A 20,918-nucleotide genomic window follows, 5' to 3' on the forward strand; every position below is an offset into this window, starting at 1 on the left:
CTCCCTGTTTGACTATGGGGATGGTGTTTTCAGGGTGATGTGCAGTGTTCATTTTCCGCCACATAAAGCGTTATGCATTTAACTCAAAAAGTTCTACTTTGATCTTCTTCCACATGCTCGCTGTGTCCCCTACATGACTTTTTGCAAACTACAAACGGAAATTCTTATGACTGATTTCCAAAATGGCATTCTTCTTGTCAAACTTCCGTAAAGACCAGATTTGTGGAGTATACGACATACGGGCGTTTGACTGAGCCTTTTAACCTGGACATCGATTACATTACAATGCTCGCAATGGCTAGTGTCCTGAGCATGACAGCTGCATACAAATACATGATGTCACGCTCGGGTCAGGAGAGCCACAGGTCAGTCCGAACGTTGTGATGCGATAGTCATCCGTGTTATAAGGCCATCTCACTGCGCCCTAATAGTTGTTCAGTGAACAGATTCTGAGTTATAAGGCTAAGTGCACACGTAACGGAACTCTCGCGGAAATTACCGCGAGAATACCGGAATTCCAGTCCGCGGGAAAATCGCATTTTAAATTCCCGCGATTTTCCCGCGGAAAAACTAGCATTTTGCACGCGTAATTAGCTTGCAGAATGCTAGCGTTTTCCAAGCGATCTGTAGCATCGCTTGGAGAACTGATTGACAGGTTGGTCACACTCGTCAAACACAGTGTTTGACGAGTGTGACCAACTTTTTACTACTGAGGCCGCCTATGCAGCATCAGTAGTAAAAGATAGAATGTAAAAAAAAAAAAAAAATACTGTTATTCTTACCTTCCGACGTCCCGCGCAGCCGTTCCCAGTAGTCCTTTGCGAAAATGCCCGCAATGACGTCAGTTCTCGCGGGATCGCAACGTCTTGCGGTAATTCGCGATGACGTCGCGCGAATGACCGCGAGACTTCGCGATCCCGCGAGAACGGACGTCATCGCGAGCATTTTCGCAAAGGACTACTGGGAACGAGAGCATGAAGAGAAGCGGGAAGGCTGCGCGGGACGCCGGAGGGTGAGAATAATATTTTTTATTTTTAAATTCTTTTTTTTACAGGAATATGGTACCCAAAGCCCGGAGGACAGTCTCCTCTCCTCCGGACCGTGGGTACCATCCGCAATTGTTCTGCTTACTTTCCGCATGGTGTGCACAGCCACATGCGGGAAATAAGCGGAACAATGCATTCCTATGGGTGCGGGATCGCCGCGATTCCGCAAATTAATGAGCATGCTGTGGTTTTTACCGCGAAGCGATTCCGCCGCGGTAAAAACCGCAGCATTAGCACAGCATTGCGGAATCCCATAGGAATGCATGGGATGCTTATTTTTCGCGTTTTCGCGGCAAAATCACGCGGTTAAAACCGCCGCGGAAACGCGAAAAAAACGCTACGTGTGAACTCAGCCTAAATCTCTGCAGCTCCTCCACAGTGACCACAGACCTCTTGGCTGCTTCTCTAGTTAGTGCTCTCCTTGCTTGGGATGTGAGTTTAGGTGGACGGACAGGTCTTGGTAGGATTGCACTTGTGCCATACTCCCATCATGTATACTATTATACACAACAGCAATGAGTAGAGATCAGAGAATATATTTGAAAATAATTGAATTCTATTAGAATATTAAAAAAATGCCAAAATGCCAATTTTTTTGTAATTTCCTTCTGCATGGACTAAATCAGAAAGGCAGCCGCTACACCATCAGAAGTTTAAATAAAAAAGAAAATTATACCGTCGCCTGTTCGGTCCTCGTTGCATCATCTTATCGCTGCTAAGTGTAGAATCCCTGCCATTACCTTATTTTCTCTTGTACAAAACCATCCCAGGTCTCTTCAGAGCAAGAAGTCACAGCTTAGTGTGATGAGGCCCAGGAATTCAGGCGAGCGTCAATGATAAAACGACGCGGCGAAGGAAGGACGGGTGACGGTGAGCATTTTGTTTACATCTTCAGTTTATTATGCTTTGGAGTCTGCAAAGACCCCAAAGAATAAAAAGAGAAATTCAATTTGCAGAAAATAGCTTCTCAGCTAATGAAATTTCCTTGTAAACCATTGATAAATAGGTAGAACTCAAATCAGTGATTTCAGAAATATTCAATTCAGCTCAAACACCATTCAATGTACACTGCTTAAAAAAATAAAGTGAACACTAAGATATCACATTGTAGATATCTTTGAATGAAATATCGCAGCTGCAAATCTTTATTCATTACATACTGGCATGCGTTGAGAACAAGAAAACATAAAAATGATCAATGTAAATCAAAATTAATATCCCATATCCCATGGAGGTCTGGACTTGGAAGGATACTCAAAATCAAAGTGGAAAATCAAATTACATGCTGATCTAACTTCAGTGGAAATACCTCAAGACAAGGAAATGATGCTCAGTAGTGTGTGTGGCCTCCATGTGTCTGTTTGACCTCCCTACGACACCTGGGCATGCACCTGATGAATCGGCGAATGATATCATGAGGGATCGCCTCCCAGACCTGGACTAAAGCATCCGCTAACTCCTGGACAGTCTGTGGTGCAAAGTGACGTTGGTGGATGGAGCGAGACAAGGTGTCTCAGATGTGCTCAATCTGATTCAGGTCTGGGGAACGGGCGGGCCAGTCCATAGCTTCAATGCCTTCATTTTGCAGGAACTGCTGAAACACTCCAGCCACGAGGTCAGGCATTGTCCTGCATTAGGAGGAACCCAGGGTCAACCGCACCAGCATATGGTCTCACAGGGGGTCTGAGGATTTCATCTCGGTACCTAATGGCAGTCAGGCTAACTCTGGCTATCACATGGAGGGCTGTGCAGCCCTTCAAAGGAATGTCACCCCACACCATTATTGACCCACTGTCAAAGCGGTCATGCTGAAGGATGTTGCAGGCAGCAGATCGCTCTCCACGGCGTCTCCAGACTCTGTCACGTCTGTCACATGTGCTCAGTGTGAACCTGCTTTCGTCTGTGAAGAGCACAGGGCGCTAGTGGCGAATTTGCCAATCCTGGTGTTCTGTGGCAAATGCCAAGCGTCCTGCACGGTGTTAGGCTGTGAGCACAACCCCCATCTGTCGGGCACTCAGACCATCCTCATAGAGTCAGTTTCTAACCATTTGTGCAGACACATGCACATTTGTGGCCAGCTGGAGGTCATTTTGCAGGGCTCTGGCAGTACTCCCCCTGTTCCTCCTTGCACAAAGGCTGAGGTAGCGGTCCTGCTGCTGGGTTGTTGCCCTCCTACGGCCCGCTCCACGTCTCCTGGTGTACTGGCCTGTCTCCTGGTAGTGCCTCCAGCCTGTGGAAACTACGCCGACAGACATAGCAAACCTTCTTGCCACAGCTCGCATTAATGTGCCATCCTGGATGAGCTGCACTACCTGAGCCACTTATGTGGGTTGTAGAGTCCATCTCATGCTACCACGAGTGTGAAAGCACAATCAACATTCAAACGTGACCAAATCATCACCCAGAAAGCATTGGTACTGAGATGTGGTCTGTGGTCCCCACCTGCAGAACCACTCCTTTATTGAATGTGTCTTGATAATTGCCAATAATTTCCATCTGTAGTCTATTTCATTTGCACAACAGAATGTGAAATTGATTGTCAATCAGTGTTGCTTCCTAAGTGGACAGTTTGATTTCACAGAAGTTTGATTTACTTGGAATGATTTACTTGGAATTATATTCTGTTTTTTAAGTGTTGCCTTTATTTTTTTTTTGAGCAGTGTATTTACTCCAGATTTCTAACGTAAAGAAAATCTTTCATCTGATTCACACAGTTCAACCCGTAGGCAGGGTGAATCAGCGCCTGGTTGAAAGACTGAAGTCGGTATATTTTCCTATGAAGCTTTAAAGATCCTATGTACACATGATGGAGACACCTGTCAATCTTGTGACCGGATCTTTAAAGTTTATTTTCTCTGACCTGAAACACTTTGGCATCATCTGATTTATTCAGCTTCGGCAGCATGAATCAGTTGACAGGTTCCAGGCAAATACATTCATACATCTGCCCATTTGGATGTAGTGTATTGGCTGGCAGGTAAACCACTTAGCCAATCAAAGTGGAAAAAGTATTAGCAATTTTGCTTTGACGTTAAATAGACGCTATATACTAGTACACTACATTTGGTAAATTGAGGATATTTATCAAAATCGTTAAAAGAGAAAAGTGGAATAGTAACCAATCAATGTGACTCTGTGTCTTTCACTATCGAAAGGTGGTTTTGAACGAGATCTGAAATCTAACTGGCTGTTCTGAGAATCTCCTCTACATTTCCTCTGCATCAGTTTTGATAAATGTTCTCGGTTATTTATAGGAGTTTTTCTGAGCTGAACATAAAACATGGACAGTGTCAGGACTTCCTTGTTAGTCAGCATATGAGCACAATTTGCTTTTTATTATGGCACACAGGATTCAGCAATATGGAATTCCCTATATTGACTACAGAAGTTTATGAAACTGAATAATCCATAATACAAGGGCAAATTTAAGATTTTTCCATTTGTCCTAGGTAGGTAGCAAATATTTAATTTTCATTTGTTGACTGCAGATCAGAAAGGAAAAATAATATATACTAATGTGTACATTTCCACTGCTCTCACATGTTTTGTTCTTTTACATTTTCTATAGACATAAGTAAAAATAATGTGGAAGATACTTACCAAATTCATTCATCAATGCCCTAGCTTTTGAAACAAATGGTCCCACTTCACTCGGGTGCATTTTTGCCCTTTCCTTTAAATCTGCTCCTATAAGAAAATACATTAACAATAAAAATACAGTCTTTAAGATAGAAACAATGTAGCAGAATGGAAATAATGGACTGCGTGTCACTTGTATCACACATCAAAACTTTCTCTACTGACAACCGTCAGACAAACACGAATGTGGACACACACACAAACCAATATGCTGAGAAAAAAAGGAAACACAAAATAGTCTCTGATATATTACTAGCCTTATATGCATAAGAAACCATACAGCAACAAAAAAAGATGCAAGCTAAAAAAATTGAAAAAAAAGCTATTTTTATTAAATTAACAATATTAAATACAAAACATATTAAAAATGATGCCCCCAAAATGGAGAATCATAAATGGCCCAGCAATAGACAGAGGTAATTACAGTAGCCAATGTTAAAAACACTAAAAGGCCAGATACATTAGGGGTTAAAGCATTACAATATCATACAGGAATATACTCAGATGGCCAGCACGGTGGCTCAGTGTTTACCACTGTTGCTTTGCAGCACTGAGTCTAGCGCCATTATCTCTGCCTGCTGCTCCGCTTTCCCGGCAGAAATGCCGACTTACTCACTGCCGCGGTGCCCGTTCCCCATTACCTGCTTCCCTCATTCCAAAGTTGTACCCCTTGGAAATAAAGATGCAAATGTTGCCTTTTCTCCTCTAATGCTGGCTAAACAAGGCATGAACATGCCCATAGAGAAATCCTGTGTTATACACCCAATTGGTTGACGAGAAAATTTACATGTCTACTTTACATCAGCACAATTTTGGAAACCAAATTTTTTTGTTAGGAAGTTATAAAGGTTAAAAGTTGACCAGCGATTTCTCAGTTTTACAATAAAATTTACAAAACCATTTTTTTTTTTAGGGACCACCTCACATTTGAAGTCACTTTGAGGGGTCTATATGGCAGAAAATACCCAAAAGTGACACCATTCTAAAAACTGCACCCCTCAAGCTACTCAAAACTACATTCAAGAACATTATTAACCCTTCAGGTGTTTCACAGGAACTAAAGCAACGTGGAAAGAAAAAATGGACATTTTAATTTTTCCAACAAAAATTTTCTTTTAGCATCAATTTTTTCATTTTCACATGGGCAACAGGATAAAATGGATCATAAAATTTGTTGGGCAATTTCTCCTGAGTACACAGATACCTCATATGTGGTCATAAACCACTGTTTGGGCGCACGGCAGGGCTCAGAAGGGAAGGAGCGCCATTTGACATTGTGAATGGAAAATATGCTGGAATATTTAGCAGGTGCCATGTCACGTTTGGAGAGCCTCTGTGTGCATAAACATTGGAGCTCCTCCACCCAGTATTTCATGCATTTTGTATGTCTTTTATATACGGACTTTCAGTCCTTCTTTTGAGGTCTCAGTGACTTTTTGTGCATACATTTTCTACTCTGCATATGGTCATGTATCTTTGGGGGCTTCCCTGCTTTCTTGGAGGCACTTTAACTATATGGATTCTCTAGACAGCCTTTTTTTGGGGGGGAACTGCAAACCATGTACTAGGTTTATACCCTTATGTGCAAACTATTATCCTAATAACAAGGGTCTTTTGCAATTAGGGCTATTCATTTAATCCCCTTGATGTACTAATTGTTTATGTTTTGCACATTCACTGTTCTATTATGCTACATCATTAGACTTAGCATATGGTGTATATAGGTCTTTTTTTCATGCATGTATTTATATATGTTCATGTATTATTATTGTGCAGGCCTCTACCCAGCCTATTGGAGGGGGAAGATATTGGGTTCTCACCTTAGAACCTATATTCTTGGAGTGTCATTCATGGCCTATTTGTCTTGGCCTTTTTAGTTGGTTTTAATCCCATTTTTTTGTCACTTGTGTGTTCTTCTTTTGTATGCTTATAATAAAAATTTACTATTTTTTGATAATATTTTGTTATATTTTGTTGATTTTGGGGTTGATCGCATCCATTTTGCACACTTCTTTTTAGTTTCATGTCTTGCTCTCTCAGGTGTGTGGATTGCAGTCCCCTGTGGATAGTTTGCAGTGTCCTCAAGCCTTTTCTGTAATACGCAGCAGAATCTGCTGCGTTTCCGCAGAGCCAAAACTAGGGTGGATTTGATTTAAATCTAACTGATTTAAATCACGATTTAAATCACTAGTCAGTAAGGCTTGATTTAAATCAGTGATTTAAATCAAAGTTTCTACCTAAACTAGTTCTTGCTACTTTAACATGCAAGTAGATGAAGATTTTTAGAATCACTTTTTATATTACTTTTTTCTCCGCAGTTTAATGGGTTAATCATTCATATTTGGACACCACTGTGCTGTTGTACTTAGGAAGGAGAAAAATAATCCTGACCTTAACAATTTAAATAGATTTATTCAACTGAAACAATAACAACATTACAGCATAAGTTATTTGCTTAAACAAACATCCATGTTTGTTAACTAATTTGGCTAAACAAAATATATATATATATTTTAAGAAACTTAGACTGTCAGCCCAGCCGACACATGAAAAACTTAAATACTACTGTCCCTGCTGTCCTCTGTAGCTCACTTGTCGTCATCTTCATCATCATCATCATCTTCTTCTTTGTTCCTATTCATAATCTGGAAAAGAAAAAACAAGCTTTCCTGCTTTATTGGGTCCCAACCGATTTCTCAATTTAGAATGAATGAGTCCAAAGGAAGAGAATATTCTTTCAACGCCTGCAGAAGAAGCTACTGCTGTTAAAAGTGAAATCATTACTTGAACAGTCTCTAAATCCAAGCGCTTAAGTGACTTCCACCAGTTTACTGGTGTGACCTTCCTTAAAATATCTTCAGCAAACATATTTCTTGAATGGTTCCCCCTTAGCTCTGAAGTTTATTATAGTTGGCATTAAAGATGGATGATTGCTGGATACCCATGTCATAGCTAACTCCTCTTCCTCAGCACTTAGGTTTTGACCCTGATATTGGATATTGACAATATTTGCCAAAAAATGAGCTGGAGTCAGTGCTTGTCCCATTCGTTTTACTGCTTGTAATTTAATTCTGTCCATGTGTAGTTCTGTTTTTAATTGTTCACTCAGTTCCTTCCAAATTTCAACAGCATCCGCAATAAAACAGCTATTTTTCTGTATTTTGTTTAAAGCTTGAGAGATGGGTTTCAGGAAGCTCAGTATATGTTCAACATTTCTCTTAAGCCCAATGTTGAGGATTTTGGCCGTGACAGTGCCATCTATTTTATCTCGATTTTCTTCACAAAGTGTCATCAGAATAGGCCAGTTTTTGATATACTGCTCAAAACAGTCCACCACAGAGTTCCATCTAACATCTTGTGGGAGCGTTAGCTTGGTTCCACCCATCCTTTTCAGAGCTGCTGCAGCAAAATGATTATTACGGAAGTATTTAGCAATTTCAACAACATTAGCCTTTATTTCTGGAACACTTAAGTCTTTGGCTAAGAGGTGCAGCAAATGAGCACTGCAACCATATGTTATTAGCAGCTTTGTATTCCCTCCCTGCTCTTCTAAATCTCTTCTCATCTTGGATACGTTTGCAGTATTGTCAGTGACCAAACTGCGTACTAGACATTTGAATTTTTGTTCACATGTCGTTATAGCTTTTACTGCCACTTCTTGTAAGTATTCTGCTGTGTGTGCATTTCCTGACGTATCAGTTGTTTGTGCAAGGAAGACTTTACCTTCTTCTGTTATACAAGCACATACAATAGGATCATTGTGGACATTACTCCACCCATCAATACTTAGGTTAACAATTTTACCCTCCAGAGCTGTTGCACATTGCTCCATTTCTCTGCCATACACTTGATCCAGCAGTTTCCCTGCAACATCAGCTCTGCTGGGTGGACTGTATCCTGGTCTCAGTGACTGAACCATATTAATGAAATGTGGGTTCTCAGTCACACGGAAAGAAGAGTTCGTTGCATAAATAAACTGGGCAATTTTTTCATCAATCAACTCTTTTTCTAATCTGCTAGTTCTTATCACAAACCTATCTATGGTGGTTCCAGGAGGTAAAGGTTTTTTCTTCCTTTTGGGTGATGGTGATATGTGGCTGTGGGTGTCTGATGATGATGCTGCTGCTGCTAATGAAGCACTATCCTGGATGGATAACTCTGAAACTGTAGAACAGGATGATGGTGATCTTGGAGGTGGATAGTTTCCAGAATCCATGAATTCCCCTAAACAAAAAAAGTCAATGCTGTTATTTTATTGTTTATACAATTTCTGCTTACTGTACACAACACATCACTGCCCCTGCCCCAAAAGGAATATTTGTTTTTCTTCATAAGTGTACCAAATGACAGTAACATGCAGTAATAAGAAATATAATTTTTCTCACACATGACAGTTCAGTCTTTAGAAATAGGATTCAATAAAAATGTTTACCAACCTGAAGATCCTGCCTGTTCAGAAGTGTTTCTTTGGTCATCTTCATCACCGCACTTCTCATGATGTTGCCTCATTCGCGCCACCAGGCCTTGCATCTCTTTGTTGCATCGTTTGCATTTTGCACGCATGCCTGCCTTACCGATAGGCGAAGGAGCTTCATTAAAATATTCCCAAACTGGGTCTCTTTTACGGCCTGCTGCCATTATAAGGAAAGAATGTAATAAACCTCAGATCGTACACACAAACAGATCCAGACTTGTCTGTCTGTGGCTATGCTGCAGTATTGTGCTCAATGTTTCACTTTCATTTTCTTGTCTGCTTGCCCTTCCTCCTCCTCACACTTAGATTCACATTCTTCTTGTGTTGTGCAGATCTATTCCACTCCAAACAATCAGAAACATATTGTCTAACTTTTTGGACTTGGCACTGAAGGGGTTGATTCTGTATTCATAGGTTTGTAGAACAATAGGATTAAGGTCTTTTTCTCAACTCTGTTCATGTTGTAATATTTTTGCCGTGAAGAACCTGGGACCTCTGCGGAGTCAAATTCAGTTTTGAGAACTGCGTAAGTAAAGCGAGAGTCTGTGATAATATAGGAGAGAAACTGCCCACTAATCCTACAGAAACCTCTGGAAGAGCATGGCATTGTGAATGTTACACATATACAGCCTTTATTCTACTGAGTTAAACAACTCAGCTTTATCTCATGATGGAAGAACCTTTGGATGGTAAAATATTTTCCTTAAAAAGCAGTTTATTGAAAAAAATCCGATTTTTTAAAAAAAATCATTGATTTTTATCCACCCTGGCCAAAACCACTGCGGAAACGCAGCAGATTTCACTGCGTGTGCACATACCCTCAGCCACAGCATTTTACTTTGTTGAATATTATATCTGAATAAAGCATAAACAACTAGCATAGGTAGATTTCACCGGCCATACACTATAGAAAGTGGTTGCTCAGACAATCATTTGTCCGACAGCCATTTCCCCTGCAACCCCATTACTTGATACACCCCTTATAGACTTATCTCCTTGAGAACGAAAGAACTAGACATTTTAAAATCCATCACCTTTATATTTTCTTCCCCCTAACATCTGCCATGGAAGAAAATTTTGGGATCCCCTATACACGCAGGGTTTTTGAAGATTTGCAAAAATGTGGCTAAAGAAAAGGGATAATATAAAATAACCAATTCTATCTTTTGTTCAACTGTCTGCTGGCCCAGCACAGGTGTTCATGTGGTCTCTATAGGTGTTTGTTTAATCTGGCTGCAGTGATGGCTTCCCCTGTATCCACACTGCTGCAGCCAATCACTACCATCAGCAATCTTGTGCTATACACCACAAGGGTCTTATATCATAGCTGCAGCCAAGTAAACAGACAGAGAGCACTGGAGCATCAGCGGATGTTATAAAGGGCAAGTAAAGGTTTGGATATTATTTTATACCCTTTGCTTCCTTAGAACAAACCTTAAAATTTGTTCGAAGGCTAAGTTCCCATAGTGAGCATGAGGTGCGTTTTTGAGGCTGCACATTTCTGCACCAATTAGCTAAATTAGGTTACTTCCATTTATTCATTGTGTGTTTTTGGTGTTTTTTACATGCATTTTTTGGTTTCCTTTTCATATATCATTTTTTTAATAAAAATTTGTTTTGGATACCTTCTGTCACTTAACTTTCATAATACTTATAAAAAAAAAAAAAAAAAAAATCACAGTGGGACTGAGATTTAGAAAAATCTCATACACTTTGCTGGACCTCTAATAGACTGTTTTATGCAGAACAAAAATATGCAGCAGGCAAAAAATAAAATATACACACATACCACAACGAGTACGGTGTATGTATGTGTGTAACAGCCTGTAGTGTGAAGAGATTACAATTACTTCTATGACTCAAATATATCTTGATATGTGGTCTCTGGTAATTTTAATTAATGGCTATTCCCATTTTCTTAGATGGTTATATTTGCATAGCGCTTATAAACAGAGCAAACTTTGCCACTAACGTTCTTAAAATTTGCCCCCATTGTGGCCATGCGACGTGCTTGCAAACACTGTTCTAGGATCAGCTGGGATTGCTGGAGCCCATGGTTGGCTTTCTATACAGCCAGCTTCAGCCCTTTGTGCTTACAGTGATGCAGCAGCAAAGCCCCCTCATACAGCAGCATTGGGCGCACACTGCAGACCGGCAGTGCAAGGATACTGCTGGCCTAGACTGTCACTCAAGCAGGAGCGCCGGCCCCAGCAATCATCAAGCCGGCTGGCTGGGAAGCAGTGCACCCTTTAGCATAGAAGATGACAACCCATTAAAATACAGATATTATGTATTGTCGGTTGCATTTCTATTTGCAAACACTAGGGGAAAACAAGTTTTTTTCCTGCTGTGTGCTTTGGAGAAGAACTTACATAACTGGAAGCACTTAGTAAACTGTATATTTATACTAAGACGATCCAATTTCACCAGCAAATTAACTAGAAAAACTTTGTGCCGCTTTCTTATTTTTAGCTCTCTCAAAAAAAATTCATCTAGCAAAAACAAAGACGAAAAAGGGAGCTTGGAATGTTTCCAGACGATAACCATGGCAGTCAGGCACAGACTCCCAGGACTTACTTCTCTTTTTTGAAGTACAAGAAGTAATTTGCAGATAAACCTTATCTATGTGAATATATTATGATCACAGGACACTGATGCGTTTTTACATTTTACCTTTCAGCACTTTCCACTCGAAGGAACATTTCCATAATCACTGGTGAAAAACGGGAATGTGTACCTTACAGAAAGCAAATCTGCAAAGTGTAACCAAATAAGCAAAGGCACCGAAATTTACTCTTCACTCCACACCCGCTTCCCTTGGAAACAAACAGTCCTCGCAGCTACATTCTAGCAGTGTTGGTGCGCACGTAGATAGCCCGCTATAGTCACAGTGTATGTCTACAGGGGATTCCTCACGTTCACAGAGAAGATGTGCATAATGGAAAGCACTGACGCTGAAATGCTTTAGCTCTGGAGTAACATTATGTAGATGATTACGTGAACTGTTACAATCCTCTGTATTCTAGAAATGACTACATGTGACCAACCAGATAGAAATGAATGCAGCAAGAATAATAATCCTGCCTCATTATAGGCTGTCTCCTGCTTCTAGGTCTCTGATGCAAAGTCAAGGTTGTGGACCCAAAATATCTACCATACGTCATTTTTATCACTGGTATCCTTTTATGTAGCAGAGGGGTCTCCTCAGGCAACTCGGCTCATGTGCAACTGTAACCTCTGCACTCACTATTAATAAAGAAAACCTGTCACATTGAACAGATCTGTGGGGAGTAGATTATACAGCTGGTGATGCTGAGCAGATTGATATATAGGTTTAAGGGAAAAGATTTTAGTGTACCTTGCATTTTATCCACTGCAATATCTGCTCCTTTTGTGTTTAGCAAAAACCTGCTGACGGATTCCCATTATGTAATCGGAGAGCATCATGAGTTAAGGGCTGAGACACGGATATCATTGATGTGTCATTTATTAGGATGTGTCTTGTTGTTTCAGTACAATTAGTGTTTTATCAGCAGTCGATTATCACTGCTGCCTGCATGAGACATAGTCCAACTGCGCCCCCAGCACCGATTAGCAGCTTACTGTTCATAAACAATGTACACAGAAAGCTGTGGAGTGGGTGGGGCTAGCATTCCACATCTAAAAACTGCAGCACCCAGTAAACCAAGTGCTACATCACAGGAGTCAGCCTCTCTTTTCCTACATAATGTTGCTAGCAGAGGTGGTAGCAAAAACCTGGTGACACATTCCCTTTCAGAAGTTAATGGGGTAGTCCGACTCAGATTGACAGCTTTCTAAGAAAAGTACACTAAGGTAAGACCACACAGGTGGCTGGCAACAAGCAAATGAAAGCCCACCCTACCAGGGTGGCCCGTGGCCATACAATTTTGAAATAAGAACATGTGGCCAATGTCCATCATAGGTGGGCAGAATATCAGCCATGTGAAGCCAGATGCCTCATGTGTTCTTACCTTTAGGCGGACTTCACTCATTCACATTTCACCAGTCCAGGTATGGATCACAATGCTGAGACGGACAACAATTTGTCTCATGTCATGAGAACTAACAGTATCATATGAATATTCAGGTCTGGAGAACAATGATTAGTCAGGAAATTGAGGTCCGCATACAAACCTTGAAATTGGGGAGCAGTCTTGCACAGGGAATGTTGTCGATCACGGATTAGGATCACACCCTTAACTAAACATGCACACTGGTGGCTTAAGAAAATCAATAGAACTTCCAAACCTACGCTAGTAGTGATGCGCCATCATAATCATCAGTCACAGTAATTTCCAGGTGGATCCCAAGAGAGTTGATTTTCTTTCCCTGTTCTATTCTAGCTAATGGATAGGAACCTTACACTGACATCTCCATCGTATCTGCTGCTGTGGTAGAACAGAATACAAGCGCCTGAGCTGTGTATTACAGAGCAAAATATTAATGTCAATGTAAGTGTTGTCATTACTAGGGTTACTTTAAATATTTAAGCATGCAACATGATATACAACCTCTGCCTGACATTTGGTTTATGCATCAATTGTACCTTCAAAGCCAATTCCATACTAGGAGTTGTGTGCACTGGTGATTCATGCAGAAAACCCTTATTGCTCAGCAGATGTTCTTGCCAGTCACGGGTAGCAGGCATTCTGTTATGGCTCATATTTTCCTATGTGCAGCCAGGCCCTTGTTGCACAACCATACCATAGAACAAAGTGAACATTTATCACTTACTGTACAGCATCTCCAAGAAGATTTACTTTTCATTACAGATGTCAAGAGACTGCTTTGAACCTAACTGTATACAGGAAAGACAAAAGATCAACTTTCCTATATAGAATGTTGCTATAAGGAGTGACACCTTCTTAATTCTCATACTTTACTTCTTCAGCTACAAGTCATAATTCTAAAGAAGCTTCACCCACAGTTACCATAAAACCAAGAGAGCCTACTCAGCCGTCTCATTCGCTGGTAATGACACTAATCTTGACTGATTGACAGAGTACAGATACAGATACATTATACAGCACTAAATACAGGCGAACACAATTTGGAGCAGAAAAAAAAACGGTATATGTTACCCAAGTTACTTATTGCATTATCCCTATTCTATATATTATAGAAACAGATTCAACAATACTATATAATTAATCGATTACACTGTTCTACATTTTTTAAAAAGTTGACAGGTTTAGTGATGAAATGGAGCCATTTCAATTATAAATTGTTAGAAATTGCACTACAAAACTTAGTCCTCATTCAGTGACAACTCTTTTTTTGCTTGTCTCTTGTACTCCTGCATCAGATCATCTCCTACAATTTTCCAACATTAATCTGCAAGCATTAATGGATTCCATTTTCCTTGATATCTTTTCCCCATAGCTGCAATATTTTGGTGAAATCTCTCATCATGCTTCACACTCACTGCTCTGCAGTTTGGAGGAAAAAGTCTAGATGTGAATGTAAGAAATGAATCTTTAAAGGACATGTTACAGCCAAGATCCTTATATTGTTTTGGTGAGAGTTTCCACCAACTCTTCATAGTTATCTGCTCGAGTTTCCCAAAAAATAAGTTACCACCAACGCGAATACTACTCATGCAGCCTTTTCCTTGCCCTGCAACAAACAGAGAAACTCCTCATCTTAAAGGCGCTTACTAATCTGAGGTCTAATAAAGACTCCTTTCTTTATTTTTGCTTCACTCAACCTTGGACCTTTATCAATGAGATCCCTGATTGCATTGCCTTTACAAAATTCTTCATTAGGCCCAACTTGATACGCAATGGTGGTAACAAAATCTTATGTGGGTCAATAAGTGCTGGATGCAAGACATTTTTATTCCCTGGCTGAAGTGAATGTTGGAGAGGCCAGTCTATTATTGTAGTGATATACTCTTACACGACTTTCCCACTCACACCGAAAGAAGCAGCACGTTGTGCATCCATCCTGGAAACCAAGTAAGAGGGCAACTACCTTTAAATTACCACAGACAGGTCACACATGTTGATCATAGTTCAGGCATCTCAACAGCGGTTTTCATGTGGCCATAGGTTTTATGTGGATTGCAAAACCAATTGGAATTGAAGGTAGCACATTGCCATTATGTTATACAGCAAGACAACTTTTTGGTTTGTTATGGAGGAATCAATGAAGAGCATCCATTCCTCTGGATTATGACTTATCTTCAGAGCTTCCATTAAACTGTTGATCTTGTTCCATGCCAGAATAATGAGAGAAAGAGAATGTTTAAAGACAATTTTATTACTTACTGCAAAGTTTACATACATTTCATTAGTATTTGGTACCATAGCCCTTAAACTCAATGACTTGGGTCAAATGTTTGGGATATACAGTACAGACCAAAAGTTGGGACACACCTTCTCATTCAAAGAGTTTTCTTTATTTTCATGACTATGAAAATTGTTGATTCACTCTGAAGGCATCAAAACTATGAATTAACACATGTGGAATTATATAATTAACAAAAAAGTGTGGAACAACTGAAAATATGTCTTATAATCTAGGTTCTTAAAAGTAGCCACCTTTTGCTTTGATTACTGCTTTGCACACTCTTGGCATTCTCTTGATGAGCTTCAAGAGATAGTCACCGGAAATGGTCTTCCAACAGTCTTGAAGGAGTTCCCAGAGATGCTTGCCACTTGTTGACCCTTTTGCCTTCACTCTGCGGTCCAGCTCACCCCAAACCATCTCTTGGGTTCAGGTCTGGTGACTGTGGAGGCCAGGTCATCTGGCGTAGCACCCCATCACTCTCCTTCTTGGGCAAATAGCCCTTACACAGCCTGGAGGTGTGTTTGGGGTCATTATCCTGCTGAAAAATAAATGATGGTCCAAATAAACGCAAATCAGATGGAATAGCATGCCGCTGCAAGATGCTGTGGTAGCCATGCTGGTTCAGTATGCCTTCAATTTTGAATAAATCCCCAACAGTGTCACCAGCAAAGCACCCCCACACTATCACACCTCCTACTCCATGCTTCATGGTGGGAACCAGGCATGTAGAGTCCATCCGTTCACTTTTTCTGTGTCACACAAAGACACGGTGGTTGGAACCAAAGATCTCAAATTTGGACTCATCAGACCACAGCACAGATTTGGTATAATGTCTATTCCTTGTGTTCTTTAGCCCAAACAAGTCTCTTCTTCTTGTTGCCTGTCCTTAGCAGTGGTTTCAAAGCAGCTATTTTACCATGAAGGCCTGCTGCACAAAGTCTCCTCTTAACAGTTGTTGTAGAGATGTGTCTGCTGCTAGAACTCTGTGTGGCATTGACCTGGTCTCTAATCTGAGCTGCTGTTAACCTGTGATTTCTGAGGCTGGTGACTCGGATGAACTTATCCGTCGCAGGAGAGATGACTCTTGGGCTTCCTTTCCTGGGGCGGTCCTCATGTGAGCCAGTGTCTTTGTAGCGCTTGATGGTTTTTGCCACTGCACTTGGGGACACTTTAAAAGTTTTCCCAATTTTTCGGACTGACTGACCTTCATTTCTTAAAGTAATGATGGCCTCTCATTTTTCTTTACTTAGAATTTGTATTATGGTAAGAAAAAAAGCAGCTAAGTCTATTCAGTAGGACTATCAGCTGTGTATCCACCAGACTTCTGCACAACACGACTGTTGGTTCCAACCTCATTTATAAGGCAAGAAATCCCACTTATTAAACCTGACAGGGCACACCTGTGAAGTAAAAACCATTTCCGGTGACTACCTCTTGAAGCTCATCAAGAGAATGCCAAGAGTGTGCAAAGCAGTAATCAAAGCAAAAGATGGCTACTTTAAAGAACCTAGAATATAAGACATATTTTCAGTTGTTTCACACTTTTGTTAATTATATAATTCCACATGTGTTAATTCATAGTTTTGATGCCTTCAGAGTGAATCAACAATTTTCATAGTCATGAAAATAAAGAAAACTCTTTGAATGAGAAGGTGTGTCCAAACCTTTGGTCTGTACTGTACAAACTTCTCACAATAGTTGGTCAGAATTTAGGCCCATTCCTCCAGACAAAACTGGTATAACTGATCCAGGTTTGTAGGTCGCCTTGCTCACACCTGGCTTTTCAGCTTTGACCATAAATTTTCAATAGGATTCAGATCAGGGCTTTTTGATGGCCACTTTAAAACACTGACTTTGTTATCCTTAAGAGCCACTTTGTTACCATTGTGGCAGTATGCTTTAGGTCATTGTTCATTTGGAAGACCCATTTCTGCCCTAGCTTTAACGTCCTGGCTGATGTCTTGACATGTTGCTTCAGCATTGCCACATAATCTTCTTTTCTCATGATGCTTTCTATTTTTTGAAGTGCACCAGTCCCTACTGCACAAAAACAACCCCACAACATGATGCTGCCCCGCATTTCACAGTTGGGATAGTGTTCTTGGGCTTCGAAGATTCTCTCTTTTTCTTCCAAACGTAACGATGGTCATTATGCCGAAAAAGTTCAATTTTAGCTTTATCAGACCACAGGGCATGTCTCCAAAAATTAAGGTCTGTGTTCCTGTGTGTATTTGCAAACATGAATCAAGTTTTTTGGTGTTTCTTTTGAAGTAAGGGCTTCTTCCTGGCAGAGTGGCCTTTCAGCCCATGTTGATACAGTACTCATATCACTGTGGATATTGACACAATCTTACCATCTTCTGAAATCACCTTCACAAGGTCTTTTGCTTTTTTCCTTGGGTTGATACTCACATGTTGAACCAAAGCATGTTAATGTCTGAGAGACAGAACGCGTCTCCTTCCTGAGCGGTATGATGGCTGGTATGAGGCAGTGACCCGTTACAGCTAGGGGGCGCTGTAGTCACCCCAGGATATTGACGGAGGTGCATGAAGGCCATAGGTGTGCATGGCAGTCACAAGCGTAACTGTGACTGCAATGCAGGTTAACTGTAATAATAAGGTTAGTCTTGGACATGTTTGTGTCCAAGGCAGATGTGTGGAAAACCGGATCTGGATTTTGTGTCTGAAACAAACTGAAGTATGATAGTGTTGCAGTCTGTTCCATTCCGGACCCAGGCTTTCCATGTGGCTGAAAGCCACAGATTTCTATGTTAAAAGTCCTGCAGGAAAGGGTTAGTGAGGACTTAGGGAGTCTGGGGAGTGTCTCAGGGGTCTCAGGTGTGTCAAGAGCCAGAGTGAGGTCTGGCACCCCACAGCGTACACAGCGGTGCTGCAGTCCACAGTAACTGGTCTCGAATGTGAACAGGTCTTGTGCCCAGAGGTGAACCGGAGGTTAGACTGTCCTGTGCCCGAAGGAGGACTGGCATGTGTAGTGCCTGTGACATGTAATGCTGTGTGGAGACTTTGTTACGGCACACAAACACCCACAGGAACTAGTCAGAGAAGGACTGGTGTGTGTATATTGTCTGTACAATGGAAGGAAGCCGTATAATATGTGATTGCAAATGGTAAAATGGACACTAATTATGCACTGAAGTTATATGCACTTGTGTGAATTAGGTCCTTTAATGCTGTGAGGAAACACATTAAAGACATTTTGTGTTTGAACTTTGTGGGTCACTGCCTCATCACTGCATTCGGTGCTACCGCTGCACTATACTGGACATTCCCATCTTGTTTGTATTTGCATAAAATTGTTTTTACACATAAACAAGGCACTTTCAGGTATCTTGAAATTGTACCCAAGGATGAGCCAGACTTGTGCAAGTCCACAATTCTCTTCCTGATATCTTGGCTGATTTCTTGAGACTTTCCCATGATGCTACTCAAAGAAGCAGTGTGTTTCATGTGTGCATTAAAATACATCCACATGTGTTTCTCTAATTAAATCAGATGTTGCCAAAAGTCCTATCAGAAGCTTCTAAACACGACATCACATGGGCAGTCGAGAATTGTTTAGAGGCATAGGTTTACAGTGTATGTAAACTTTTGACTTTGCAGTAAATAATAAAACTGCCTTAAAACACTCTCTCTCTCATTCTGGCATTTGGCAAATATTAATAATTATGGTAATCATAATTGACCTAAAACAGGTAAGGTTTATTCTAATTTCATGTCAGATATTAAGAAAAACATGCATATGTGCCTTTTATATAGTGTATGTAAACTTCTGGTTTCAACTGTATGTGGTGCCAAACTGTTGTCCTGATTCCCTATTCTGGAGCAAAAATACAAGTTGTAGGCGTTCCTTTTCATGGTAGTCAAGTTTCACCTTTGTTAAGCAGAAGTTACTTGTGCGCATATGTAGCAAAAAACTATTCGCTTTGTTAATGCAAGAACAAGGCATATATGAAAAAAACATAGAAACATGTCAATAAGCTAAGAAACTAAGCTAACAAATCCTAAAAGTGCACACCTTAAATAGAGAGCATTTATAAAAGTAAAATGATGCAACTGTAATTAGGATTATGTCATCGGAGCTCAGTTGGCGTTTTTTGATTGGTATTCTATTGTCTTAGGGTGACCAAAGAGTGGTCGTAAATGGCTGCACATCCAGTTGGAAGAATGTCTCAAGTGGGGTACCACAGGGCTCTGTCCTGGGCCCTGTATTGTTCAACATCTTTATCAACGATTTAGATGAAGGAATTGAGGGTAAACTGATTAAATTTGCTGATGACACAAAGCTAGGAGGGATAGCTAGTACTAGAGAAGAGAGAGAGAGGATTCAAAAAGATATAAATAAACTGGAGAAGTGGGCAGCAACTAACAGAATGGTTTTTACCAGGGAAAAATGCAAAGTACTACATCTGGGCAATAAAAATGAAAAAAAGCATATATAGAATGGGAGGAATAGGGCTAAGTGACAGCACATGTGAAAAAGACTTGGGTATACTAATAGGTCACAGACTGAATATGAATCAACAGTGTGATGCAGCAGCAAAAAAGGCAAATGCAATTCTAGGATGTTTTAACAGAAGCATACAGTCTAGATCACGTGAAGTCATTATTTCCCTCTACTCCTCTTTGGTCAGACCTCATCTGGAAAACTGTGTCCAGTTTTGGGCGCCACATTTTAAAAAAGACAAACAAACTGGAGCAAGTTCAGAAAAGAGCGACCAGAATGGTGACCGGTCTGCAAACTCTGTCTTATGAGGAAAGGTTGCAGGATTTGGGAATGTTTAGTTTGCAAAAGAGAAGACTGAGAGGAGACTTGATAGCTGTCTACAAATATCTCAAGGGCTGTCACATTGTAGAAGGATCAACTTTATTCTCATTTGCACAAGGAAAGACTAGAAGCAATGGGATGAAACCGAATGGGAGACACAGATTAGATATTAGAAAAAACTTTTTGACAGTTAGAGTGATCAATGAGTGGAACAGGCTGCCACGAGAGGTGGTGAGTTCTCCTTCAATAGAAGTCTTCAAACAGAGGCTGGACAGACATCTGTCTGGGATGATTTAGTGAATCCTGCTTTGAGCAGGGGGTTGGACCATATGGCCCAGGAGGTCCCTAACAACTCTATGATTCTATGGCTCAATAGAATATATATTGATGGTGTAATAGACTAGCCATTAACAATACAATAATGTAATGATGATTAAATAAGACTATAAATGTGCATGAAAGGTTGTTATAATTAATTAAAATCTCCTCTGGATCTTGAAAATTCGAGCCAATCACCAAATTTAAGCATCAGATTAGTTTTCAGCACCACAAAACGAGTTAAGTTTAACAGTTTTTGTCTCAATCAATTTGGCAGTAGATCACGGTTAACGATTTGCATGTTGCAAAGCACTTCATATGAACTATATGACTGTATCAAAAT

General features: G+C 40.5%; 1 protein-coding gene across 2 annotated transcripts in view; it reads right to left on the minus strand.

Moving 5' to 3' along the window:
* AUH (AU RNA binding methylglutaconyl-CoA hydratase) overlaps window positions 1-20,918 on the minus strand; it is a 379,877-nt gene that overhangs the window by 255,970 nt on the left and 102,989 nt on the right. For both annotated transcript variants that reach the window (XM_073575340.1, XM_073575339.1), the window contains exon 4: window positions 4,647-4,733. In XM_073575340.1, coding sequence (XP_073431441.1) covers window positions 4,647-4,733 — 87 coding nt within the window. The remainder of the gene's footprint in view (window positions 1-4,646; window positions 4,734-20,918) is intronic.

This window comes from Dendrobates tinctorius, unplaced genomic scaffold (genome assembly GCF_039654945.1).
Source record: "Dendrobates tinctorius isolate UK_male_01 unplaced genomic scaffold, ASM3965494v1 ptg000044l, whole genome shotgun sequence".
Lineage (NCBI taxonomy): Eukaryota > Metazoa > Chordata > Amphibia > Anura > Dendrobatidae > Dendrobates > Dendrobates tinctorius.